Here is a 27,879-nt window from a genome sequence, read left to right as displayed (position 1 = left end):
TTTGTTTGAAAGTTTTGGTGATGAGGCATTTTTCTGTATAGAAGCATAGGAACTAGAGCAGGAGGAGGCCATTCGGCCCTTCGAGCCTGCTCCGCCATTCATTATGATCATGGCTGATCATTAAATTCAATATCCTGATCCCCCCTTCCCCTCCATATCTCTTGATCCCTTTAGCCCCAACAGCTTTATCTAATTTCTTCTTGAAATCAGACAACGTTTTAGCCTCAAATACTTTCTGGATAGTTTTTGGGCCAGCTTTAGCACAAAGAAGAGGGAAAGTGTGTGAGCTGACAACTGCCCTCCTGAACGCTGTGTAACCTGGAGGAGGACTCCAGTTCCACCTTGCCCCTGCGTCGAGTCAGGAAAAAAATATCTTCCATGTTGGCAGCCTCCAGCAATCCCATTCGGAACGGTTGGCTCGGCTGCAGTGGGAACTGGGAAAGAAATGGAGAGGATTCTCAAATAGAAACATAGGAACTAGAAGCAGGAGGAGGCCATTCGGCCCTTCAACCCTGCTCCGTCATTCATCTTGATCATGGCTGATCATCAAATTCAATATCCCGATCCCCCCCATCCTCCCATATCCCTTGATCCTTTTAGCCCCTAGAGCTATATCTAATCTCTTCTTGAAATCACACAATGTTTTGGCCTCAACTACTTTCTCTGGTAGTGAATTCCACACATTCACCACCTCCTGGGTGAAGAAATTTCTTCCCGCTTCAGTTCTAAAAGGTTTACCCCTTACCCTCAAACTATGACTCCCAATTCTGGTCTCCCCCCACCATTGGGAACATTCTTTCTGAATCTACCCTGTCTAATCCTGTTAGAATTTTGGAAGTTTCTATGAGATCCCCTCCCACTCTTCTAAACTCCAGTGAATATAATCCTAACCGACTTAGTCTCTCCTCATTTGACAGACCTGCCATCCCAGGAATTAGCCTGGTAAACCTTCGCTGTACTCCCGCTATAGTATAGACATTGGTAGGAGGTGTGCCTCCTAGGGGCAGCACGGTGGCACAGTGGTTGGCACTGTTGCCTCACAGCGCCGGGGACCTGGGTTTGATTCCCAGCTTGGGTCACTGTCTGTTGTGGAGTCTGCACATTCTCCCCGTGTCTGCGTGGGTTTCCTCCGGGTGCTCTGGTTTCCTCCCACATTCTGAAAGATGTGTTGGTTAGGTGCATTGGGCAAAACAGGCGCCGGAGTGTGGCGACTCGGGGAATTTCACAGTAACTTCTTTGCAGTGTTAATGTAATCCTTACTTGTGAGTAACAAATAAACTTAACTTAACTCATTAGCACATGCAATTGCCCAAGTCAGTCGGGTGGGGGACATCATTCAGGCAGGCTTTGGGATGCGAGGCACATTTTGTTCCCATTTTGTGTTTGAGAAATGGGCAAATGCCTCCCCCCCTCACTTTCCTGTCCAGCCTGATGCTAGTATAATCTTTTAAATAAATGTCCACAGACTAAATGGATAACTTAGAATCTTTCTGATATTTGAATCTGGCTGTTGAGTGAGTCAGTAACTCGGAAGGATTCCAACAGGTGATCAAATTCAGCAAAATTAATAGACTTAAAATCCGGACGTCTCTTCTGTTTAATTAGTTGATTGATGTGGATGGAGTAAACTATTCAGGTGGCACAGTGGTTAGCACTGTTGCCTCACAGCGCTAGGGACCCGGGTTCGATTCCCGCTTGGGTCACTGTCTGTGTGGAGTCTGCACGTTTTCCTCGTGTCTGCGTGGGTTTCCTCCAGGTGCTCCGGTTTCCTCCCACAACCCAAAAGATGTGCTGGTTAGGTGCATTGACCCGAACAGACGTCGACGTGTGGTGACGAGGGGATTTTCACAGTAACTTCACTGCAGTGTTAATGTAAGCCTTACTTGTGACACTAATATATAAACTTTTCATTTGCTGTACAGTCCCAAAAGTCCCAGATTGGCCATTACGCTCTCTGCAGCGCTATTCAAATTACTTTCCTGGCAGATTTTGATGTAAGTTTGCAATCAGCTCAGGTACAGAGTGGCACAGTGGTTAGCACTGCTGCTTCACAGCGCCAGGGACCCAGGTTCAATTCCGGCCTCGGGTCACTGTCTGTGTGGAGTTTGCGTGGGTTTCCTCTGGGTGCTCCGGTTTCTTCCCACACTCCAAAGATGTGTGGGTTAGGTTGATTGGCCGTGCTAAGTTGACCCTGAATGTCCCAGGACGTGTAGGGTAGGGGAAATAGTGGTGTAAATATGTGGGGGTTTCAGGAATAGGGCCTAGCTGGGTGCTCCTGTCGGAGAGTCAACACAGGCTCGATGGGCTGAATGGCCTCCTCCTGCACTGTAGGGATTCGAGAACTCTGAGAGAAATACACCCAAAAGGCAGCATTTAAGACAGAATTCACAAATCCCACCAATCCAGGAAATTCTGGGTCAAGGTTTCTCCGATGGCAAAGCAATGAAATTGCAGTCGGGATTTTCCTGTCCCGCTCGCCACGGGAATTGCCGCAGGCAGGAGGGAATATTTGATGGACTAGCAAAGGGTCGGTTGACTTTGGGTGGGAGGTTTCCGGTCTCGGGGCAGATGCTATTGGAAATCCCCCATGTTCACGTGGGGATGGTTTGTCACTTGAAGGAAAACCTGGAAGTCAGTGGTGGGAAAAAATGTTGGGAATGAGACTGGATTTGGACATTCAACACAACGGCCACTGATATTCCGCATTTTCCAATGGCCAAAGATTTGTGTGGTAACATCGTACTGAGTGGGAGACAGATAGCCTTGAATCTATCATCAAGGAAGAAATAGCGAGACATCTGGGTAGAAATTGTTCTATTGAGCAGATATAGCATGGGTTCATGAAAGGCAGGTCATGTTTAAATAATTTACAGAGAAACATAGAAACTAGAAGCAGGAGGAGGCCATTCGGCCCTTCGAGCCTGCTCCGCCATTCATCACGATCATGGCTGATCATCAAATTCAATATCCTGATCTCGCCTTCCCCCCATATCCCTTGATCCCTTTAGCCCCAAGAGCTATATCTAATTTCTTCTTGAAGTCAGCCAATGTTTTGGCCTCAACTACTTTCTGTGGTAGTGAATTCCACACATTCACCACACTCTGGGTGAAGAAATTTCTCCTCACCTCAGTTCACCTTAGCGTCAAACTATGACCCCTAGTTCTGGACTGCATTGGGAGCATTCTTTCTGAATCTACCCTGTCTAACCCTGTTAGAATTTTATAAGTTTCTATGAGATCCCCTCTCACTCTTCTAAACTCCAGTGAATATAATCCTAACTGACTTAGTCTCTCCTCATATGACAGACCCGCCATCCCAGGAATCAGCCTGGTAAACCTTTGCTGTACTCCCTCTATAGCAAGGACATCCTTCCTCAGATAAGGACACCAATACTGCACACGATACTCCAAGTGTGGCCTCACCAACGCCCTGTACAATTGCAGCAAAACATCCCTATCTCTAAACTCAAATTCTCTCACAATGAAAGCCAACATACCATTTGCCTTCTTTACTGCCTGCTGTACCTGCGCGCGTACATTCAGCGACTGATACACGAGGACTCCAAGATTTAGGGCGGCACGATAGCACAGTGGTTAGCACTGCTGCTTCACAAACTGGAGCACCTGGAGGAAACCCACACAGACACAAGGAGAACATGCAGACTCCACACAGTCACCCGAGGCCGGAATTGAACCCGGGTCCCCAGCGCTGTGAGGCAGCAGTGCTAACCAGTGTCACCGTGCCGCCCTCTGTAGCTATTTATTCCAAACCCACCAGGACAATACATTTGTTTCCAGAATTTTCTTGGTGCAGTTCTGTTTTTCTGGGCAGACGCAGCTGAAATAGCAATGCAAGCATCAAACCAAAACAAGGGGGGATTAAAGGACTTGGGAAAAGTCATGGAAAAATCAGACTGTGATCTGGGAAGAATGGGATTAATTTCAGTCCAGCTTTTAATATTCATTGCAAGGCACCAACACAGAAACCCGCTCTCCTTGTCACTCAGTGAAAAAAATCTCTGGGTTCCATTAATCTTCCAGAACTCCGTGTCAAAAAAAATCTCAGAAACAGCAAGCTAAGGTTCAAGGTGAGAAATCAGCGATTAAAATAAGGCAACTGAATCTACACGTGCAGCAAGATAACACCACTGTGCTGTGAGAATGTACTCGGCTGTACTGAAAAGGAGTTGGGAATCTGAGGGGCAACTAAATTTCAGCTAAATACATGCTGCAAAGGAAAAAAATAACTTATGGAATCAGAGATGAGAGATTAGATTAGGATAGGCAGTGGCGTAGTGGTATTGTCGCTGGACCAGTAATCCAGAGACCCCAGGGTAATACTCTGGGGACCCAGGTTTGAATCCCACCAAGGCAGATGGTGAATTCAATAAGAATCTTCAACTAAAAGTCTACTAATGACCATGAAACCACTGACGATTGTTGTAAAAACCATCTGGTTCACTAATGCCCCTTTACGGAAGGAAATCTGCCATCCTTACCCGGTCTGGCCTACATGTGACTCCAGACCCACAGCAATGTGTTTGACTCTTAAATGCCCACAGGGATGGGCAATAAATGCTGGCCCTGTCAGCGACGCCCACATCGCATGAATGAATACATTTTTAAAATTACATTAGAATCCTAGAATCTCTACAGTGCAGAAGCAGGCCATTCGGCCCATCGAGTCTGCACCAACCCTCCAATAGAGCGTCTCGCTCATGCCCTATCCCCGTAACCCTGTGCACCTACCGTGGCTAATCCACCTAACCTACAAATCCTTGGGGCGGTACAGTGGCACAGTGGTTAGCACTGCTACCTCACAGCGCCAGCAACCTGGGTTCGATTTCCAGCTTGGGTCACTGTCTGTGTGGAGTTTGTACATTCTCCCCGTGTCTGCGTGGGTTTCTTCCGGGGTGCTCCGGTTTCCTCCGACAGTCCGAAGATATACTGGTTAGGTACATTGGCCATGCTAAATTCTCCCTCAGTGTACCCGAACAGGCACTGGAGGGTGTGATGGAAGAGTGGACGAGGGCGTCCCGGAGAGAATGGTCCCTGCGGAATGAGGGGAAGATGTGTTTGGTGGTGGCATCATGCTGGAGTTGGCGGAGATGGCGGAGGATGATCCTTTGAATGCGGAGGCTGATGGGGTGAAAAGTGAGGACAAGGGAGACCCTATCCTGGTTCTGTGAGGGGAGGGGGTGAGAGCACTGGCGCAGGAGACGGGTTGGACATAGTTGAGTTGTTATTGGTTGAGGATTTAAATGCTTTCCATCAATTTGATTCTAAATATCAAATTCCATTTCTGTTGCCCTGTTGATCGAACAAATTGAATCCGTCCTCCTGTATTTTTTTTTAATTCATTGATGGGACATGGGCGTCGCTGGCTGGCCATCCCTGATTGCCCATCCCTGATTGCCCTTGGAGGGCAGTTGAGAGTCAACCACATTGCTGTGACTCTGGAGTCACATGTAGGCCAGACCGGGTAAGGATGGCAGATTTCCTTCCCTAGTAACTAGGGAAGAAAATAACTAGTGGGGTGCCACAGGGATCGGTGCTGGGACCCCAGCTATTCACAATATATATTAATGATTTGGATGAGGGAACAAAATGTAACATCTCAAAGTTTGCAGATGATACCAAGTTGGGTGGAAGGGTGGACAGTGATGAGGATCCATAGGACTCTTAAATCGGCCTCGCAGGTAGAGGAGGTGGTTAAGAAGGCGTATGGTGTGCTGGCCTTCATCAATCGAGGGATTGAGTTTAGGAGTCGGAGATAATGATGCAGCTTTATAAGACCCTCGTCAGACCCCACTTGGAGTACTGTGCTCAGTTCTGGTCGCCTCATTACAGGAGGAATGTGGAAATGATTGAAAGGGTGCAGAGAAGATTTACAAGGATGTTGCCTGGATTGGTTGGCATGCCTTATGAGGATAGGTTGAGGGAGCTTGGTCTTTTCTCCTTGGAGAGACGAAGGATGAGAGGTGACCTGATAGAGGTGTACAAGATGTTGAGAGGTATAGATCGGGTGGATTCTCGGAGGCTTTTTCCCAGGGTGGAAATGGCTGCTACGAGAGGACACAGGTTTAAGGTGCTCGGGAGTAGGTACAGAGGAGATGTCAGGGGTAAGTTTTTCACTCAGAGGGTGGTGGGTGAGTGGAATCGGCTGCCGTCAGTGGTGGTGGAGGCAAACTCGATAGGGTCTTTTAAGAGACTTCTGCATGAGTACATGGGACTTAATAGGATTGAGGGTTATAGGTAAGCCTATATATAAGCCTAGGTAGGTAGGGGGCATGAGGGGGGAGAGGTTTAACACAGATATCAGAAGGACGTATTTTACACAGAGGGTGGTGGGGGCCTGGAATGCGCTGCCGGGCAAGGTGGTGGAGGCAGACACACTGGGAACATTTAAGACTTATCTAGATAGCCACATGAACGGAGTGGGAATGGAGGGATACAAAAGAATGGTCTAGTTGGGACCAGGGAGCGGCGCGGGCTTGGAGGGCCGAAGGGCCTGTTCCTGTGCTGTATTGTTCTTTGTTCATGACCGGCGCAACTTGAGGGCCAAAGGGCCTGTTCGTGCTGTATTTTCTATGTTCTATCCTTCAGAATGATCTGGACAGGTTGGGTGAGTGGGTAAATCAATGGCAGATGCAGTATAATTTGGATAAATGTGAGGTTATTCACTTTAGAAGCAAAAACATGAAGGCAGATTACTACCTGAATGGGTGTAAATTGGGAGAGGGGAGTGTGCAGCGGGACCTGGGTGTCCTTGTGCACCAGTCGCTGAAGGTAAGCATGCAGGTGCAGCAGGCAGTAAAGTAGGCAAATGGTATGTTGGCCTTCATTGCGAGAGGTTTCAGATACAGGAGCAGGGATGTGTTGTTGCAATTATACAGGGTCTTGGTGAGGCCACACCGAGAGTATTGTGCACAGTTTTGGTCTCCTTTTCTGAGGAAGGATGTTCTTGCTCTCAAGGGAGTGCAGCGAATGTTTACCAGGCTGATTCCGAGGATGATGGGACTGATGTATGAGGAGAGATTGACTAGGTTAGGATTGTTTTCGCTGGAGTTCAGACGAATGAGGGGGGATTTCATAGACTTATAAAATTCTAACAGGACTAGACAGGGTAGATGCAGGGAGGATGTTCCTGATGGTGGGGGAGTCCGGAACTCGGGTCGGAACTAGGGATCACAATCTGAGGATTCGGGATAAACCATTTAGGACGGAGATGAGGAGACATTTCTTCACCCAAAGAGTGGTGAGCCTGTGGAATTCATTACCACAGGAAGTAGTTGATGCCAAAACATTGAATGCATTCAAGAGGCGGCTGGATATAGCACTTGGGGAGAATGGGATCAAAGGTTATGGGGAGAAAGCAGGATTAGGTTATTGAGTTTGATGATCAGCCATGATCGTGATGAACAGGCTCGAAGGGCCAAATGGCCTCCTCCTGCTCCTATCTTCTATGTTTCTAAAGGACATTAGTGAACCAGATGGGTTTTTCCGACAATCGACAATGGTTTCATGGTTATCAGTAGATTCTTAATTCCAGATATTTTTTATTGAATTCAAATTCCACCAGCTGCCATGGTGGGATTCGAATCCGGGTCCCCAAAACATTCGCTGAGTTTCTGGATTAATAGTCTAGCGATAATACCACTAGGCCATCGCCTCCCCTCTAATCATAATCCACCAGCTCTGGACAATGGCAAACTTTCTTGTCTCGGTTTCATCTGAATCTCAGTATGCACTCATTGTAACTGTTTCTTCTATTCTAGGACATTACTGGGCCCCTATGGAATAGATAGAAGAGTCCTCTGCGTTGACTTTACAGACTGCGAGAATGGACTGGGTAAGTAATCCTGAGATAGATCCAAACCATTCTCTTTGTATTGAAGAGGTGAAACACTTCATGGGGAAAGGAAAGGACTTTTTGCCACATGCACTCGAAGTATCGTCATTGTTGTCCTTCCTGGAGGTTGAATCACAACTTTGTTGCATTGCAACAGGAAGTAAAACATTCTGAAATCCCATAATTTATCAATCACAATCATGAGGCGGGATCGGAGAGGTTGGGGTTATTTTCCTTCGAACAAAGGGGCGGCACGGTGGCACAGTGGTTAGCACTGCTGTCTCACACCGCCAGGACCCAGTTCGATTCCGGGCTTGGGTCACCATCTGTGTGGAGTTTGCATGTTCTCCCCGTGTCTGCGTGGGTTTCCTCTGGGCGCTCTGATTTCCTCCCATAGTCCAAAGATGTGCGGGTTAGGTACATTGGCCATGCTAAATTGCCCCTTAGTGTCCCAGGATCTGTAGGTTAGAGGAATTAGCGGGATAAATATGTGGGATTACGGGGATAGAGTCTGGGTGGGATTGTTGTTGGTGCAGACTTGATGGGCCAAATGGCCTCCTCCTGTACAGTAGGGATTCTATGAAGGCTGAGGGGTGACTTGAGTGAGGTGTACAAAGTTATAAGAGATAGAGTGGACCGAATGGCCTCTTTCTGCACTGTAGGGATTCCATGAGGAAGACCTCTACATTATATCAACATTTCAAAAGGAATAGAGCAAGTTTTGTATTACTCTGGTCTTTAATAGTGAATGACCTACCATTGACTGATTAAGATGCCGGCTAGAATGACCTTGTAGGCACCTAATACAAGGAAGCAGGTGATCCTGACGTCACACGGACCAGGTGTTAGCTAAATCAGATCAGACAGATCTGTATAACTGATCCCAAGCCGCTGCACTTACTGCTGTTGTTACCAGTCCCACTGTCACAATTAGCCTACTTTCTAGATACTCACTATTCCCAGCTATTACTGTGATAAGAAAAGGATTGATTGAATGAAATATTTGATACTTCTTTTCCCTATATCCACACGACCGTCAACGCTTTTTACAATTGGAATGTGTTAGTTTGGGATTTTTCCAAGGAAGGTGCTCTTGCAAAGGTCTGTAGATTTGTCCAAGGTTTAAACATTGGGTGGCACAGTGGCACAGTGGTTAGCACTGCTGCCTCACAGCGCCAGGGGCACAAGTTTGATTCCTTGCTTGGGTCACTGTCTGTGCAGAGTCTGCATGTTCTCCCCGTGTCTGCGTGGGTTTCCCCCCACAGTCTGAAAGATGTGCTGCTTGGGTGGATTGGCCATGCTAAATTCTCCCTCAGTGTACCCGAACAGGCGCCGGAGTGTGGCGACTAGGGGATTTTCACAGTAACTTCATTGCAGTGTTAATGTAAGCCTACTTGTGACACTAATAAATAAACTTAAACTCACAATGTGGCACACAGTGAACTCATGACTAAGATCAGAAGACGTGGAGTCAGGGGACAAGCAACAGAATGGAGAGTAAACTGGCTACAAAGTAGGGATTAAAGTTAGTTACTGAGATTAGCAAAACATGGGAATTGTCTACCTTCTTCCATTGGGGAGTCTGAGATCAACCAGCTCAAGAACAGCCTCTTCCTTGCTGCCATCAGACATTTGAATGGACCTATCTTATATTAAGATATCTTATCTACACCCTAGCTATGATTTTCATAGTAACTTCATTGCAGTGTTAATGTAAGCCTACTTGTGATGCTGATAAATAAACTTTAAAACTTAAAAAGCATTCTGCTCAACCACACTAGTGAATTCACAGTGACCAATCTCGTAGTCTTTCTGTGCCTGCCTGCGAGAATGCAGACGAACTTTAAGCCGGGGTTTAAGGAAGCCTCGGTCTCCTTTCTGGAGTGGCACCAACCGGCAACCCAAAACCCGCCCAGAGTTAAAAAGCAGGGCTCAAAGATCCACACATATTTTAACATCGGCAACTTCTGCGCCAACAACACATTGTGGAACTGCGCAAAATCCACACGAGGAAAGGCTGAAGACATTTAAATCTTTATATCCCGGATAGTCCACTGGAATATTTCCTGGCTAATCCCTTTGGAGCCTTAAGGTCTTTATTGTCCCCTGACCTCCAGCGTGACGGGGAAGGAGTTTATTGTCTCTGCAAGAGAGCTCCGCCACCTTTGTCTCCACCGACCTTTAGTGGAGAATGGCTTTCATCACCTTAAGCTGAGCGCAATGCCTTTGCCTACTCACGAGAAAGGTGTTTCAATCAGTTAATGTGCTTATGCTTAAGTCTGATTAATCCTTGTACGTGATCAATTCGACTGACACCTTGGCTTGACTTTAGCACAATTAGCGACACAAATGGTTTCCTTTAATATTAGCATAAGGTTTTAAAGGCATTTGCCTTTCAATACCTAGTACTAACTCTGTCTGGTAGGATTACTCAATGAGTTAGGTGGATTGGCCATGCTAAATTACCCCTTAGTGTCAGGGGGACTAGCTAGGATAATTGCATGGGGTTATGGGGATAGGGCCTGGGTGGGATTGTGGTCGGTGCAGACTCAATGGGCCAAATGGCCTCCTCCTGCGCAGTAGGGATTCCATGATTCTATGAGTTATAGAGTCATAAAGGTTTACAGCATGGAAACAGGCCCTTCGGCCCAACTTGTCCATACTGTCCATTTTTCACCACTAAGCTAGTCCCAATTGCCCATGTTTGGCTCATATCCCTCTATATCCATTTTACCCATGTAACTATCTAAATACTTTTTAAAAGACAAAATTGTACCCACCTCTACCACTACCTCTGGCAGCTCGTTCCAGACACTCACCACCCTCTGAGTGAAACAATTGCCTCTCTGAAACCTTTATCTCTCTCCCCTCTCACCTTAAACCTATGCCCTCTAGTTTTAGACACCCCCACCTTTGACTATCTAGCTGATCTATGCCGCTCATTATTTTATAGACCTTTATAAGATCATCCCTCAGCCTCCTACGCTCCAGGGGAAAAATATCCCAGTCTACCCAGGATCTCCTTATAACTCAAACCATCCTAGCATCCTAGTAAATCTTTTCTGCACTCTTTCTAGTTTAAAAATATCCGTTTTCTAATAGGGTGACCAGAACTGTGCACAGTATTCCTAGTGTGGCCTTACCAATGTCTTGTACAACTTCAACAAGACATCCCAACTCTTATATTCGATGTATTAAATGTATTAATCCTTTCCCATCCATGTACTGATCCGAATGCTTTTTAAATGTTGCTATTGTACCTGACCCAACCAGTTTAGCGCCTCCGGCATTGTTGCTAATGTAATCCTCTGGAAATCTGGTATTGAATTTTTGGAAACCTTTCCGTACCAGATCAGTTAATCGGGGAGACGGTGGCATGTTTAAAATCAGGTGCCCAGAGATCTGCTCGGACTTCAACATTGACGGCTTTCTCAGTAATGTCACTGGACTAGTAGTCCAAACTGGAATGCCCTTGGTGAGGTTGTTGGGCATAGGACCTGTGGAGGGCAGTAGGGATGATGAATCGCTGGCCACGCAGTATCAGTCCATCTTGGATGGTCAGTCTATCTCTGATGGCGGAGGCTGTGCAGAGCTCGTGGGGAAACTCCCTTGAGGACTCTGGCCAGTCCCTCGTGGTGATGGTCTGGCAGTTGCCAGCATGTGGTGGTGGCCTGTGAGGCCTGTTTGAGCCCCTGGATTCTAAGAGAGGAAGCATCTCCGTTGTCATAATGTCAACGCCTCCCTCAATGATCAGCCTGATCTGTGGTGGGTAAGAATTTTTAAAAAAATTTAATTAAATTTTATTTATTAGTGTCACAAGTAGGCTTACATTAACACTGCAATGAAGTTACACTCCGGCAGCTGTTCGGGTACACTGAGGGAGAATTTAGCATGGCCAATGCACCCTAACCAGCACGTCTTTCAGACTGTGGGAGGAAATTGGAGGACCCAGAGGAAACCCACGCAGACATGGGGAGAAAGTGCAGATTCCACACAGACAGTGACTCGAGGCTGGAATCGAACCCGGGCCCCTGGCGTTATGAGGCAGCAGCGCTAACCACTGTGCCACCGTCCAACGGAAGGCTATAGAGGGGGCCTCAGCTAAGTACAGCTCCTCATCATGTTTATAGACAATGCTGAGATTGTAACATTGCAGCTTTAGTGTCGTGCAGATGGAGAGTGGAGGGGCTTTTTTAACATCGTTACGAGTGGCAAATAGTCTGTTTCAGCAGTTGCAGGACGACCATTTAAGAAGTCATGAAATTTCTGACAGGCAAAGACTAGAGTGAGGATTTCCTTTTTGATCTGTGGGTCTCAGTGTCAGTGAGGTTCTTGCCATTCTGGCTTCGGATTGCATCTACGTTGGGAGATGTCTACTGATATGAGTACGGGTGCGCAAACATCAAAGTATTGTAGCAGCAGAGGGCTGTGAGAGCCACGTTGAGTCTGTTGAAGATCGCTGTGTGGTTTTTTTTTATTCATTCGTGGGACACAGGCGTCACTGGCTGGGTCAGCATTTATTGCCCATCCCTAGTTGCCCTTGGAGGGCAGTTGAGAGTCAACCACATTGCTGTGGCTCTGGAGTCACATGTAGGCCAGGCCAGGTAAGGACGACAGATTTCCTTCCCTAAAGGACATCAATGAACCAGATGGCTTTTTCCAACAATCAACAATGGTTTCATGGTCATCGGTAGATTCTTAATTACAGATATATTTTTTACTGAATTCAAATTCCACCATCTGCCGTGGCGGGATTCGAACTCAGGTCCTCAGAGCATTAGCTGAGTGTCTGGATGAATAGTCTAGTAATAATTCCACTAGACCATCGCCATGAGTCCCAATGTAAGGCTGTCCCGAAGACCTAAGTGTGGCTTTACATTCTTGTCCCCAGAACATTAGCGGAGTTTCCGGATTAATAGTCTAGCGATAATACCACTAGGCCATCACCTCCCCAACACCATTCAACAGCCTGCTGGAGATGTTCACAAAGAGGTCCAGTGACCTCAGTATAGCACAGAATGAACTTAGAAAGATAATTTGTCGAACTATGAAAGCATTGTAAGGTATGTTTATCCACAGGAATGGCCACCTGTTGTGTAGTCATTGTCTTGCCTGGATTGGGCTTAACACCATTGGCTGTGAGTAAATGGTCCACCGTAAGGAACCTGGTTGACCCTGAATTTGCGTTTCACAGGGTTAAAGTTCAGTTGTAAGGCCCTGATTCTTTCAAGGAGGAGACAAAAACAAAGAACTAAGAACAGTACAGCACAGGAACAGGCCCTTCAGCTCTCCAAACCTTCGCCGATCATGATGTCTGCCTAAACTAAAACCATATGCACTTACAGAGTCCATATCCTTCCATTCCCATCCTATTCATGTATTCGTCTAGTTGCCCCTTAAATGCCGCTATCGTACCCGCTCCCACCACCTCCCCGGGCAGCGCGTTCCAGACATTCACCACCCTCTGTGTAAAAAACTTGCCTCATACATCTCCTCGAAACTTTTCCCCACGCACCTTAAACCTATGTCCCCGAGTATTTGACTTTCCTACCCTAGGAAAGGGCATCTGACTATCCACTCTGCCCATGCCACTCATAATCTTATAAACCTCTTTCAGGTCACCCCTCAACTTCCGTCGTTCCAGTGAGAACAAACCGAGTTTCTCCAACCTCTCCTCATAGCTAATACCCTCCAGACCAGGCAACATCCTGGTAAAACTCTTCTGTACCCTCTCCAAAGCATCCTTCTGGCGACCAGAATTGTACACAATATTCTAAATGAGGCCCAAAAGTGCATTGTGTTCTTGCAAAGCACAACCCCAAACCAGCATGTCATCAACAATCATCTCTCAAGGTTGTCCTGCAAAGAGTTGCTCCACGGACCGCAAGAAAACCTCGCTGCCAGTGGAGATCCCATAGAGCATGTGGAGGAAATGATACTTGCCCACCGGTAGACAGGAATGTGATTAGTATTGAGAATTCCTCATCTGCCTGAAGCCACATTGCTCATCGAGGATGCTCATCACCTGAGCATTTGACATGTCTGCCATCACCTGTTCCACTGCCTTCACCAGGTGATGTGGTCTAAGCAGCACCTTGTTCCAGTGCACTGGGTCAATACATATCCTGACCATTTGTCTTTCCTTACTGCCGCCACCATTGCTGAAATCCATTCTGTGTCCCCCACCTATATGAGTTATGTAGTCTCACAGCACCAGGTTAAAGTCCAACAGGTTTATTTGGTAGCACGAGCTTTCGGAACGCCGCTCCTTCATCAGATGACTCACATGATGAAGGGGCAGCGCTCCGAAAGCTCGTGATTCCAAATAAACCTGTTGGACTTTAACCTGGTATTGTGAGACTTCTTACTGTGCCCACCCCAGTCCAACACCGGCATCTCCACATCATATATGAGTTATAACACTGAGTGCTGTCATCCAGTGAAACTCATTAACTGCTTTCTCGGCTACTGGTACATTTCTCAGAGCACAGACTGTTGGTGATAGCGAATCATCCAGTCTCATATGGTATACAACTGGTAGCTTCCCAATGATGTCACAGTTGAAGAGATCTCTCTGCGCTGTCATCTCCGAGCTTGGCGTGCGCTTCCAGACCCAGGTGAATTTTTAATTTTTTCATTCATGGGACATGGGCGTCGCTGGCTGGGCCAGCATTTATTGCCCATCCCTAGTTGCCTGAGGGCAGTTGAGAGTCAACCACATTGCTGTGGCTCTGGAGTCACATGTAGGCCAGACCGGGTAAGGACGGCAGATTTCCTTCCCTATGGACATCAGTGAACCAGATGGGTTTTTCCAACAATCGACAATGGTTTCACGGTCATCAGTAGATTCTTAATTCCAGATTTTTTTATTGAATTCAAATTCCACCATCTGCCGTGGCGGGATTCGAACCCGGGTCCCCAGAACATTAGCTGAGTTTCTGGATTAATAGTCTAGCGATACTACCACTAGGCCATCGCCATGAGCCCCAATGCAATGCTGTCCCAAAGACCTAAGTGTGGTTATACATTCTTGTCAATGTCATGGAACGTAGAACTTCTCTGTGTGCAGTGGAGGGTAGCTACACCCTCGGTGTGGATCATCTGTCCACCATAACCGGGGCGGGCAAGGAGGTAAAATTCCGGCAATGTTCTCGAACTATTTCAGGATTACTTCACTGTCTACATTTTCACCCTTTGGAAAGCAAACAACTCCGGTCACCTCCCACAGTCTGAAAGACGTGCTGGTTAGGGTGCACTGACCCGAACAGGCGCCGGACTGTGGCGACCAAGGGAATTTCACATTAACTTCATTGCAGTGTTAATGTAAGCCTACTTGTGGCTAACAAATAAACTTTACTAAACTTTTTGACAGCCTTCCGGCCAGCAAGGTTTAATAGGGTATAAGCCTGTGCCAATTCCAACTTGTCAGAGAATTCAGCACCGCAGTAAATACGCCACTCTTCCTGGAATGTTCCGAAATTATCCACAATATTTTCATCAAATAGGAATGAGTCAAAGCAGCAAAGTCCTGATGCCATACTGCCATCCCTTAACATCATGCAAAATAATGTGGGTTTCCCCAATAAGACCATAAGACATAGGAGCAGAATTAGGCCACTCGGCCCATCGAGTCTGCTCCACCATTCAATTATGGCTGATTTTTTTTCTCATCCCCATTCTCCTGCCTTTTGCCCATAACCCCTGATCCCCTTATTAATCAAGAACCTATCTATCTCTGTCTTAAAGACGCTCAATGACCTGGACTCCACAGTCTTCTGTGGCAAAGAGTTCCACAGATTCACCACTCTCATACTGAAGAAATTCCTCCTCATCTCTGTTTTAAAGGATTGTCCCTTTAGCCTGAGGTTGTGCCCTCTGGTTCTAGTATTTCCTACTAGTGGAATCATCCTTTCCATGTCCACTCTATCCAGGCCTCGCAGTATCCTGTAAGTTTCAATAAGATCCCCCCTCATCCTTCTAAACTCCAACGAGTACAGACCCAGAGTCCTCAACTGTTCCTCATACGACAAGTTCTTCATTCCAGGGATCATTCTTGTGAACCTCCTCTGGATCCTTTCCAAGGCCAGCACATCCTTCCTTAGATATGGGGCCCAAAACTGCTCACAATACTCCAAATGGGGTCTGACCAGAGTCTTATACAGCCTCAGAAGCTCTTGTATTCTAGCCCTCTTGATATGAATGCTAACACTGCATTTGCCTTCCTAACTGCTGACTGAACCTGCACGTTAACCTTAAGAGAATCTTGAACAATGACTCCCAAGTCCCTTTGTTTTTCTGATTTCCTAAGCATTTTCCCATTTAGAAAATAGTCTATGCCTCCATTCCTCCTTCCAAAGTGCATAACCTCACACTTTTCCACATTGTATTCCATCTGCCACTTCTTTGCCCACTCTCCTAACCTGTCCAAGTCCTTCTGCAGCCCCCCTGCTTCCTCAATACTACCTGTCCCTCTACATACCTTTGTATCATCCGCAAACTTAGCAACAGTGCATTCAGTTCCTTCCTCCAAATCGTTAATGTTTAGTGTGAAAAGTTATGGTCTTGACAACAAATCACTGATAACAAGCACTTCCAACAAAGATAGTTTATTCCTGAACTCAACAGCGACATACAACATAATATAGAGGCAAAATATTACGGATACTGGCATCTGAAACAAAAACAGTAAATGCTGGAAAATCTCAGCAGGTCTGACAGCTCTCTCTGTCGAGAGAATAGAACCAACGCCTCAAGTCTGGCTGACCCTTTGTCAGACGTAGTGACCCCCCCTCCCACCCCCGCTCCGTGACCATGCCACCTGGTCCCGGACTTGCCCCACAAGAGAAACAGCCTCTCAGCATCTCCCCTGTCAAGCCCCTTGAGAATTCTATATGTCTCAGTCTGTTCGCTTCTCGTTCTTCTGAACTCCAATGGATACAGGCCCAACCTACTCAATCTCTCATAGAGTCAAAGAATCTCTACAGTGCAGAAGGAGGACATTCGGCCCATCGAGTCTGCACTGCCTCGCAGACAGAGCATCCTATCCCCGTAACCCCACATATTTACTTACTAATTCCCCGAACCAGTAGACCTTGGGACACCCATAGGCGGGATTTTCCACACGCGCTCGCCCTAAGACCCCACCCGAGGCCAACAGACCTTTGCGAGGTCCTATCCCGCCCGCTACGATTCCCGTGGTGGGTGGGACGGGAAAATTGCACCCTAAGTGACAATTTAGCACAGGCCATTCACCTAACCCACATATCTTGAAAATCCCTCCATACCCAGGATCAACCTAGTGATCCTTCTCTGGATTGCCTCCAATGCCAGTATATCTCTCCTTATGTAAGGGGACCAGTATTCCAGTTATGGTCTAACTAGTGCCTTTTAGCGTTTAGCTAGATTTCCCTATTTTAAACAAAGACACAACACTCTGGTCTCAGCTCCTTTCCCTCTCCATTGTGTCTGCGAGTTGATTGTAACACAGGCGAATGGAGTGGGACCCCTATAATCCATTACAATATCTTTGCAAAATCTGCACAATTTCACTATTTTCCTTTCTACTAAATTACTTGCTTTGTTCTTGTTAACATTTCTCTATCATTACTACCCATTCGCATAAACAATCTTTACCTCTGTAGTTCAATGGCCATGCTAAATTGTCTGAAATCCCCGGAAGCTGTTTGCTGAGTGGTGTAACGTTTTCTGACTTCTGCCCAAGTCCTTCTTGTTGTTAACGAGATTCACAACACTGTTGAAATACCCCTGAGTGTGCATTCTTTGTAGATTTGCACCAAAACTGCCCTTGTGACATGGGGCGGCACGGTGGCACAGTAGTTAGCACTGCTGCTTCACAGCGCCAGGGACCCGGGTTCGATTCCTGGCTTGGGTCACTGTCTGTGTGGAGTCTGCACGTTCTCCCCGTGTCTGCGTGGGTTTCCTCCGGGTGCTCCGGTTTCCACCCACAGTCCGAAAGATGTGCCGGTTGGGTGCATTGACCCGAACAGGTGCCGAACTGTGGCGACATGGACAAGTTGGGCCGAAGGGTCTGTTTCCATACTGTAAACCCCTTTAACTAGCTGAATTTCACAGTAACTTCATTGCAGTGTTAATGTAAGCCTTACTTGTGACTAATAAATAAACTTTAACTTTACTTTGTGGTATCTGTTCCAAACTTGTCGACTGACGGAATCTCATTGTCAAAATCTAACTATTGGCATTGAGCTGCCCTGTACTACGTTTTTAAAAATTCATTCATGGGACATGGGCGTCGCTGGCTGGCCAGCATTTATTGCCCATCCCTAGTTGCCCTTGAGAAGGTGGTGGTGAGCTGCCTTCTTGAATCACTGCAGTCCCTGTGCAATATTCTTGTTATAGACTTAACCTCCTTTTCAAAAGCAATTAGCCACACATAGGCTTATGTGTTTGTTCTTGGGCTGCCAGTTCTTGAGCCTCCAGAACGCCCCTGGAGAGAGAGACAGAGAGAGAGAGATCTATTTGGGTGGGATTGTTGTCAGTGCAGGCTCAATGGGCCAAATGGCCTCCTTCTGCACTGCATTCCATTTCTCCAAGCAGGTCCCACACAGCAGCCTCCAGAGAGAGAGACAGGCTCCTCTTGCTTCTTTCAGAATCTGCTAGCAACTGCCTGCCTTTCCCTGTGTGCTCAGCTCCTCCCCCTTAAGCACAATCCTCTGTCAATCAACCTAATCGGGCTCTTCCCACAGTCGGGATCTTCCCGTCCTGCTGAAATCAACCCCTGCCGCAGGTTCCCCGGCAACGGGATGGGTAAGCCAGGCAAAATTCCAGAGAGATGGGCGGGGCCAGAAGATCCTGCCATTGGCCAATGGCGAGAGGCCTCTATCCTGGGAAAACCCACTGTGGGGGGTCGGGGGGGGGGGTGTAAATTCTGACCATTGTTTCTCCCACACTCCACATCCGTGACGGGGGTCAGAACCTTATACTCACTTCACTCTTGCAATGAATTTCCATGTCAAGAACGCGTTTGTCCTAGTTTAAAATGATTTCTTCCACAATATGATGCCGTATGAAGTCGGTTAATATTCACTGCTCCCTCTTTCTGTGAATACAGCGGTCCTGCTGAATAGATTCACTCCCATCTTTCTTTCCGGCTGCTTCCATCGAGCACCGTGGGTCCTGTCGTCCTCTCGTGGGTTCTCACTCCACGACAGTCGGACCTCAAGCAATGGAACCTTGTCCCAGAGTGCAGTGCGGAGAGGGCATTCTGGATAGAGACGCGGCCACTTGAGGTGGAGAGGGACAGTCCCACCAGTAACAACAAAGGCAAAAACTGCAAGTTGAACCCGGGTCAGTGGGGGCGGCCCGGTGGCACAGTGGTTAGCACTGCTGCTTCTCAGCGCCAGGGACCCGGGTTCAATTCCAGCCTCGGGTAACTATAGAAACATAGAAGATAGGAGCAGGAGGAGGCCATTCAGCCTTTCAAGCCTACTCCACCATTCATCACGATCATGGTTGATCATCCAACTCAATAGCCTAATCCTGCTTTCTCCCCATAACCTTTGATCCCATTCACCCTAAGTGCTATATCCAGAATACATTCAATGTTTTGGCATCAACTACTTCCTGTGGTAATGAATTCCACAGGCTCACCACTCTTTGGGTGAAGAAATGTCTCCTCACCGCCATCCTAAATGGTCTACCCCGAATCCTCAGACTGTGACCCCTGGTTCTGGACTCCCCCACCATCGGGATATCCTCCCTGCATCTACCCTGTCTAGTCCTGTTAGAGTTTTATAAGTCTCGATGAGATCCCCCCTCATTTGTCTGAACTCCAGTGAAAACAATCCTAACCTAGTCAACCTCTCCTCATACATCAGTCCCGCCATCCCCAGGATCAGCCTGGTAAACCTATGAAGTCTACTTCCTGGTGTCTGAGTCAGGATTCTCCCCAGATCTGCGTGGGTTTCCTCTGGGTGCTCTGGTTTTCTCCCACAGTCCAAAGATGTGCAGCTTAGGGGAATTGGCCATGCTATATTACCCCTTAGTGTTCCAAGATGTACAGATTAGTGGATTGGCCATGGTAAATTGCTCCTTAGTGTCCCAAGATGTGCAGCTTCGGTGGATTGGCCATGGTAAATGCACAGGGTTACAGGGATAGGGTGGGATAGCTGGGCCTGGGTAAGGTGCTCTTTCGGAGAGTCAGTGCAGACCCATTGGGCTCAGTGCCCTCCTTCTGCACTGTAGGGAAGCTATGGTTCTATTCTATGCTTCTATGGGTCGCTCTAGGGCAGTATAGTCGTAGCGTCTGGTACATACGGGGTTAATGTGTGACTGAGTATGGCGATGCCCACACAGTGATGTATAAAGGCACATGACCCAGGGACAGTTCAGAGATGTGTATAGACCCAGGATGGTGTCAGCTCCATACCTACTCTACTGTAAATATGTGTACAGTTACGAGTTCGGGAAACTTGAGACTATGAAGTCTACCTCCTGGTGTCTGATGCAGGATTCATCAGGCACAGGCTTTGCGCCTTGTACACCCCTCTCCCACCGGCCCAGTTAAGATGTATGGTAGCTGTGAACAGTGCTTTATACATACAAATCCTTCTCTCTATAAATTGCACATTTCAAAACATGCATTCCCCTGATTTAGCCAGTGGTTTGATAATATCGACATATACAGGTATGGTCCCCATTGTTAGATAGAAATATGGAGGTTGACCTTCAGGAGGCCAGAGGGAATGTTTGTCTGTGTAGTTGATCTGATCATTCTTTTCTGTCCACTGGGAGTTCCAGTTCAAACCTAAACCATTAAATCTCCTGTTAACTACTCGAATCCTCTGGAAATCTGGGTCATTGATGCTTTGAAATACAGAATGGGTTCCCCCCTATAAAAAGCAGTGGAACTCAATATGTGACCAACACAATCTGTATCACAATGGGTGGAACTTTCTGTTCTGGAGACTAGAATCATAGAATCCGTACATACAGAAGGAGGCCATTCGGCCCGACCACAATCCCACCCAGGCCCTATTCCCGCAACCCCACGTATTTACCCTGCTAATCCCCCTGACACTAGGGTCAAATGAGCATGGCCAATCAACCTAATCTTTAGACTGTGGGAGAAAACAGGAGCACCCGGAGGAAACCCACGCAGACACGGGGAGAACGTGCAGACTCCACACAGAGTGATCCGAGCCGGGATTGAACCCCGTTCCCTGGTGCTGTGAAGCAGTGGTGCTCACCACCCTGCCACCCTGCCACCCTGCCACCCTGCCACCGTGCCACCCTGCCACCGTGCCACCCTGCCACCGTGCCACCCTGCCACCCTGCCACTGTGCCACCCTGCCACCGTGCCACCCTGCCACCGTGCCACCCTGCCACCGTGTCACCCTGCCACCGTGCCACCCTGCCACCCTGCCACCGTGCCACCCTGCCACCGTGCCACCCTGCCACCGTGCCACCCTGCCACCGTGCCACCCTGCCACCCTGCCACCCTGCCACTGTGCCACCCTGCCACCGTGCCACCGTGCCACCGTGCCACCCTGCCACCGTGTCACCCTGCCACCGTGCCACCCTGCCACCCTGCCACCGTGCCACCCTGCCACCCTGCCACCCTGCCACCGTGCCACCCTGCCACCCTGCCACCCACCCGGAATCCACAACACATTTTGCAGTGGCGGAGCCAGCCTGCCATTGGATGACGGCGGGATCTTCTGGTCCCGCTGTTGCCAATGAGGTTTCCCCGTTGAATGCACCTCTTGCCGCTGTGAAACCTGCGGCAGGGCTGCACCATCAGCGATAGCGGGCATCCCACCAGATCGGCCACACAGTTCAGACCCATGTCCAGTGGGGTGAGTGAGAGCTGTGGTGACTTCCTCTGGAGAGCGGGCGGCCCAACACAAAGAACAAAGAAAATTACAGCACAGGAACAGGCCCGTCGGCCCTCCAAGCCTGAACTGACCCTGCTGCCTGACAGAACTAAAACCCCCTACCCTTCCGGGGACCATATCCCTCTATTCCCAATCCTATTCATGTACTTGTCGAGACGCCCCTTAAAACTCACTTTCGTATCTGCTTCCACTACCTCCCCCGGCAGCGAGTTCAAGGCACCCACCACTCTCTGTGTAAAAAACTTGCCTCGTACATCTCCTTTAAACCTTGCCCCTCGCACCTTAAACTTACGCCCCCTAGTAATTGACTCTTCCACCCTGGGAAAAAGCTTCTGACTATCCACTCTGTCCATGCCCCTCATAATCTGGTTCAACTCATTAACTATACCTCTGTGAGAAGCGCGTTGAATCTCGTGACAGGACAGACAGGGATTCCCCCAACCCTGCCGTTACCTCACAGGCTCCAAAGTCCAGGCGCCATATTGAAATAGCACCCAGAGAGCCATTAACCCATGACAGGCCTGGACACCAGTCACCCACTACAGGCCAGCACCTCCACATCAACCCCCTCCCTTCCAACCTTCACCCACCTCCCGTGCCCATCCTCCACTCCACCCTTCCATTACACCCCACCTGAACATGCGTGCCATTGGCATAGCTTTGGGTATCAGCACCCAATAGGGTGGGCGATGGCCTAGTGGTATTAACGCCAGACTATTACTCCGGAAACTCAACTAATGTTCTGGGGACCCGGGTTCAAATCCCGCCATGGCAGATGGTGGAATTTGAATTCAATAAAAAATATCTGGAATTAAGAATCTACTGATGACCATGAAACCATTGTCGATTGTCAGAAAAACCCATCTGGTTCACCAATGTCCTTTAGAGAAGGAAATCTGCCGTCCTTACCTGGTCTGGCCTACATGTGACTCCAGAGCCACAGCAATGTGGTTGACTCTCAACTGCCCTCAGGCAACTAGGGATGGGCAATAAATGCTGCCCAGCCAACAATGCCCATGTCCCACGCATGAATGAAAAAGAAACCCAAGAAACATAGAAATATAGAAGATAGGAGCAGGAGGAGGCCATTTGCCCCTTCGAGTCTGCTCCGCTATTCATTACGATCATGGCTGATCGTCCAACTCAATAGTCTAATCCTGCTTTCTCCTCATAACCTTTGATCCCATTCACCCCAAGTGCTATATCCAGCCGCCTCTTGAATACATTCAATGTTTTGGCATCAGCTACCTCCTGTGGTAATGAATTCCACATGCTCACCACTCTTTGGGTGAAGAAATGTCTCCTCACCTCCATCCTAAATGGTCTACCCCGAATCCTCAGACTGTGACCCCTGGTTCTGGACTCCCCCACCATCGGGAACATCCTCCCTGCATCTACCCTGTCTAGACCTGTTAGAATTTTATAAGTCTCTATGAGATCCCCCCTCATTCGTCTGAAAACAATCCTAACCAAGTCACTCTCTCTCAAGAGCAATCTGCAAGGAGGCAAAAGCAGCATTGCAGAGCTGAAAGTCAGAAGAAGTATCCTTTGCCAGGTGCATGCAGTTATGTATGTTGGGGCAGTCTCCTTTAAGGGAATGGGTCAGGTGACCCAGCTCTCAAGCTCCGCCCTGGATGGAGCTTGCCTAGTCAGTCTTGTGCTGACTGCGCTAGCGAATAGACACGTTAATAAACAGTTCCAGTAGTTTACTTCCTCTGACCTCGTACCCTTGTATTAGACTCTATATTAGACCTCAAAAATCATACACGCCATTTATGTACGCACGTGAAACAGAAGGTGGGGTTTTCCAGCCGCGCTAGGCCCAAAACCGGAAAATTCCGCCCAAGGTCAATGGACCTTTGCATGGTCCACCCCCGCCACCTCCCCCACCCGCTACGATTCCCGTGGCAGGTGGGACGGGAAAATTTCCCCCAGAATGTTCTAAACTGTCACTGGCAGGGACGCAGGTTGGAGGGAAGCAAGATTCCAATGTGTTGGGTCTTCAATGATCAGTCACGAGATGCAAATGGAGTTCCTGTCGGAGCTCCGCAGAATATTCAGAACCACAGAATACTACAGTGCAGAAGAGGCCCTTCGGCCCATCGAGTCTGCACTGACGCATGAAAGCCCCTGACCTGCCCACCTAATCCCACTTGCCAGCGCTTGGCCCATGCTCGACCAGCCTTTAACCCGCCATAAATGTCGGGAGAACGAGATTCCAAATAACTTCTCAACGTCAGGAGACTCGGCAAATTTTTCCTCCGTCCATCACTATTCCCGCAGCTTGCAGAGACACAAACTTCCGCCCTACACTCAGCAGATTCAGATTTATTCTGTGCCCGTTATACAACGTTAAGTGTCACATCTGGGCCCCCCTAACTCAGGGACCAGGCTAATGATGAGAATCCCTTCAAAAGGTAAATTCCATCCACAACCCCAAACACAATGGTTTTTACAAGCCTAAAACAGTGTTCAAATATCCCGGATATTAGCACCTTTAATGGTGTCTACAGTGCAAAAATGACAAGATTGGCACTTTCAGTGTGAGTACAATGTTCTTGCAGGAATTAAGGTGATTGGCGGACTGAAGGAGCTCTCCGATGAAGAGTACGGTGTGTATGTGAAGAGGATTCTTCCTGGTGGACTTGCATCAGTTGACGGTGAGTGAGAGACCCATTATCCAGCCAGGAGTTAATATTCCTGAAGTGTAACATCACGCCACTACAAATATCAAAATATTCAGCTAATTTCTCCATATCAATTACAATATTATTGACGCTTCCTTTATTACAGTGCTGTTCATGTTGGAAAAATCTGCTGAGGGATGATCAGCTAAATCTGTGGTTCCCAAACTTTTTTCACTGGGCTGCACTTTCGGAATAAAAATTTGCTCACGCCACACCAAATTTTTTATTGATAAGAAATACATTCAAAAACAAAAAAAAAACAACTCCTAGCAGTGCTTGATTCATGACATAGAACACAGCTACTTTATAATATGATCATGGGACATCTAGAAAGTATAAAACAATGCTCGTTTAAACCATGTTTAAATGTTTCTTTGATTGTCCTTGAATCTTCCCGCCACACTTGCCATCCTCTCTCGCCGCACCAGTGTGGCGCGCCGCACCCTTTGGGAACCACTGAACTAAATGGAGTCTGGGCTAAAGTGGAAGACATCAGGGTGGCATGGTGGCACAGTGGTTAGCACTGCTGCCTCACAGTGTCAGGGACCCAGATTTGATTCTGGCCTTGGGTCACTGTCTGTGCGGAGTTTGCACGTTCTCCCCGTGTCTGCGTCGGTTTCCTCCGGGTGCTCCGGTTTCCTCCCACAGTCCGAAAGTACAGCTTAGGTGGATTGGCCATGCTAAATTGCCTTTTAATGTTCAAAAATGGCTGGGTTAGTTGGATTGTAAGAAGTCTCACAACACCAGGTTAAAGTCCAACAGGTTTATTTGGTAGCAAATAGTTTGATTGGCCATGCTAAATTGCCCCTTAGTGTCCAAAGACGTGCACGTTAGGTGGATTTGCCATATCAAATTGCCCCTTCGTATCCAAAGATGTGTAGGCTAGGTGGATTGGCCATGCTAAATTGTCCCTTAGTGTCCAAAGATATCTGGGATAGGTGGATTATCCATGGTAAACAGGCACAAATCTTCCTGATGCCATCCCTCATTCTGAGTGGAGTGCATCATGTCAAATCTTTCTCAGATGTTGCGTTGAGACTAGGAATTGTCTTCATCACAGCCCTATCACTTGCCTCAGATCATTCCGGATGCTCCTCAGTGTCTCCAAATGAGTGGGATTCTCACCCAGCATCCTTCACTTTGTGAGCTGCACTCCAGATGTGCAAGTTCAGTAGTTCCAGCTCCTCCACCCCTCCTCATAGTTCATAGATCAGAAATCATTTCATCCCATCATTTAATCATTTCTTTCAGTCACTTTGACATTGTTTCCAACAGCGATCTACCCCGGGTGTTGACGTATGAGGATATTCTCCAATCATTGTGTTCTATTCATTCGCAGTAACTCAGAGTGAAATATTTTTCTTAATTTATAGGCCGCCTGCAACCGGGAGACCAGATTCTGGAGGTGAATGGGGACAGTCTGGTGGGAGTGACGAATGAAAGGTATAGCACCTTTCGATATGAGAGGGATCGTCTCAAATGTGGGAATCTCGGGCGGACATTTCTCTTCCTTTGTGCATCAGCTCAGTCGGGGAAAAGCAGGGTGTAGCCCATCAACTGCACTCTCAGCTTTCCCCGCCATATTTTGTGACGGATAGTCAAAAAAGACCAGGAAGCGGATCCCTCGGGCCCAGATTGGTGGGGCAGATTCCCCAACTTCGACCCCTGACAGATCGGAGCACCCTTTAAAAGCAGCGCCCCGGCCTGAGGTGGAGGGGGGGGGGGGGGGGTTACTGGGGCAACACAAGCAAAGTGGAGTTGAGGCCACAATAAGGTCAGCCATGATTGTGTTCAATGGCGAACATATCTGAGGGGCCGAATGGCCTACTCCTGCTTCTATTTCTTGCGTTCTTGACCCTGCACCACCCCACCATCTTTCATTCCTTAAACTCTGGTCTGGGAATGCTGAAGAAGGACGGCCCGGTGGCACAGTGATTAGCACTGCTGCCTCACAGTGCCAGAGTCCCGGGTTCGATTCCGGCCTCGGGTCACTGTCTGTGTGGAGTTTTCACATTCTCCCCGTGTCTGCGTGGGTTTCCTCCGGGTGCTCGGGTTTCCTCCCACAGTCCAAAGATGTGGGGTTGGGTTGATTGGCCGTGATAAATTGCCCCTTAGAGTCAGGGGGATTGGCAGGGTACATTCGCAGGGTTACGGGGATAGGGCCTGGGTGGGATTGTTGTCAGTGCAGGCTCGATGGGCTGAATGGCCGCCTTCTGCACTATTGGGATTCCATGAAGTGAACAGTTTTGACTCTTTGTAAATTAAATTTAGTTTAAGTTTATTTATTAGTGTCACAAGTAGGTTTACATTAACACTTCAATGAAGTCACTGTGAAAATCCCCTAGATGCCACACTCCGGCACCTGTTTGGGTACACTGAGGGAGAATTTAGCATGGCCAATGCATCTAACTAGCACATCTTTCAGACTGTGGGAGGAAACTGGAGTCCCCGGAGGAAACCCACGCAGACACGGTGAGAATGTGCAAACTCCACACAGATGGCGACCCAAGCTGGGAATCGAACCCGGGTTCCTGGCGCTGTGAGGCAGCAGTGCTAACCACTGTGCCACCGTGTCACCCATATTATTTCATTGGACGTGGGCAAGGCCAGGTTTTGTCGCCCATCCCTAGTTGCCCTTGAACTGAGTGTCTCACTTGGTCATTTCAGAGGGCAGTTGAGAGGCAACCACATTGCTGTGGCTCTGGAGTCACCTGTCGACCAGACCGAGTAAGGGCGGCAGATTTCCTTCCCTAAGGGACATTTGTGAACCAGATGGGTTTTTCCGACAATCAACGACAGTTCCATGGTCATCATTACTGAGACTAGCTTTATATTCCAGTTATTAATTGAATCTTATTTGCAATTTTAACTAATTGGATTAACTCCATAACCTGTAGGTTAAGCTGTTGTTTTGGGGGCTTCGCTTATTAAGCCCCAACTATGGCAGACATGTCATCATATCAGTGAAGTAAGAATGAGAACACATAAAAGGTAGGAAGATAGAAAGAGAAACAGAAATGGAAAGAATGAGAAAGAAGGACTTGTATTCCTGTAGCATCCTGTAGCTCTCTGAGGCTTTGCAAAGCTCTTTCCAGCCAGTGGTGTACTCTCGGAGTGAGTAATGTGTCTCGGTGTGTTAACGTGCACTCTCTTTCTTATTTTTAGTGCAGTGGAAATTCTTCGCGCAGCCTCTTCATCCAATAACATGCGGCTGATGATCGCGAGGGATGAGCAGGGCAGGTAAGGGAGCTTGAACAGATTTTGTACCCTGGCACTGCCACTTTGGCGGGTTTTGGCATCCCAGCACCCCCCTCACACACATCCTGAGGATGCGAATGGACCAATTCTGAGTGATCCCTTTGTGCAGCAGTGTCACAACCACAAGAAGGCATTTCCGAATAGTGACCCCTGAGATCAGAATCAGTGCCTGTGTCTGAGGGTGTTTGTGTGTGTGAATGTGAGTGTC

At 48.0% G+C, this 27,879-nt stretch overlaps 1 protein-coding gene across 1 annotated transcript in view; it reads left to right on the top strand.

Moving 5' to 3' along the window:
* Positions 1-27,879, top strand: part of LOC144510898 (syntaxin-binding protein 4) — a 102,300-nt gene that overhangs the window by 11,941 nt on the left and 62,480 nt on the right. The window contains exons 2-5 of the mRNA XM_078240957.1: positions 7,779-7,852; positions 24,291-24,386; positions 25,787-25,856; positions 27,579-27,653. Of these exons, the coding sequence (XP_078097083.1) occupies positions 7,779-7,852; positions 24,291-24,386; positions 25,787-25,856; positions 27,579-27,653 (315 nt within the window). The remainder of the gene's footprint in view (positions 1-7,778; positions 7,853-24,290; positions 24,387-25,786; positions 25,857-27,578; positions 27,654-27,879) is intronic.

Source organism: Mustelus asterias, chromosome 23 (genome assembly GCF_964213995.1).
Source record: "Mustelus asterias chromosome 23, sMusAst1.hap1.1, whole genome shotgun sequence".
NCBI classification, from domain to species: domain Eukaryota; kingdom Metazoa; phylum Chordata; class Chondrichthyes; order Carcharhiniformes; family Triakidae; genus Mustelus; species Mustelus asterias.
This window is presented reverse-complemented; position numbering and strand designations above follow the sequence as displayed.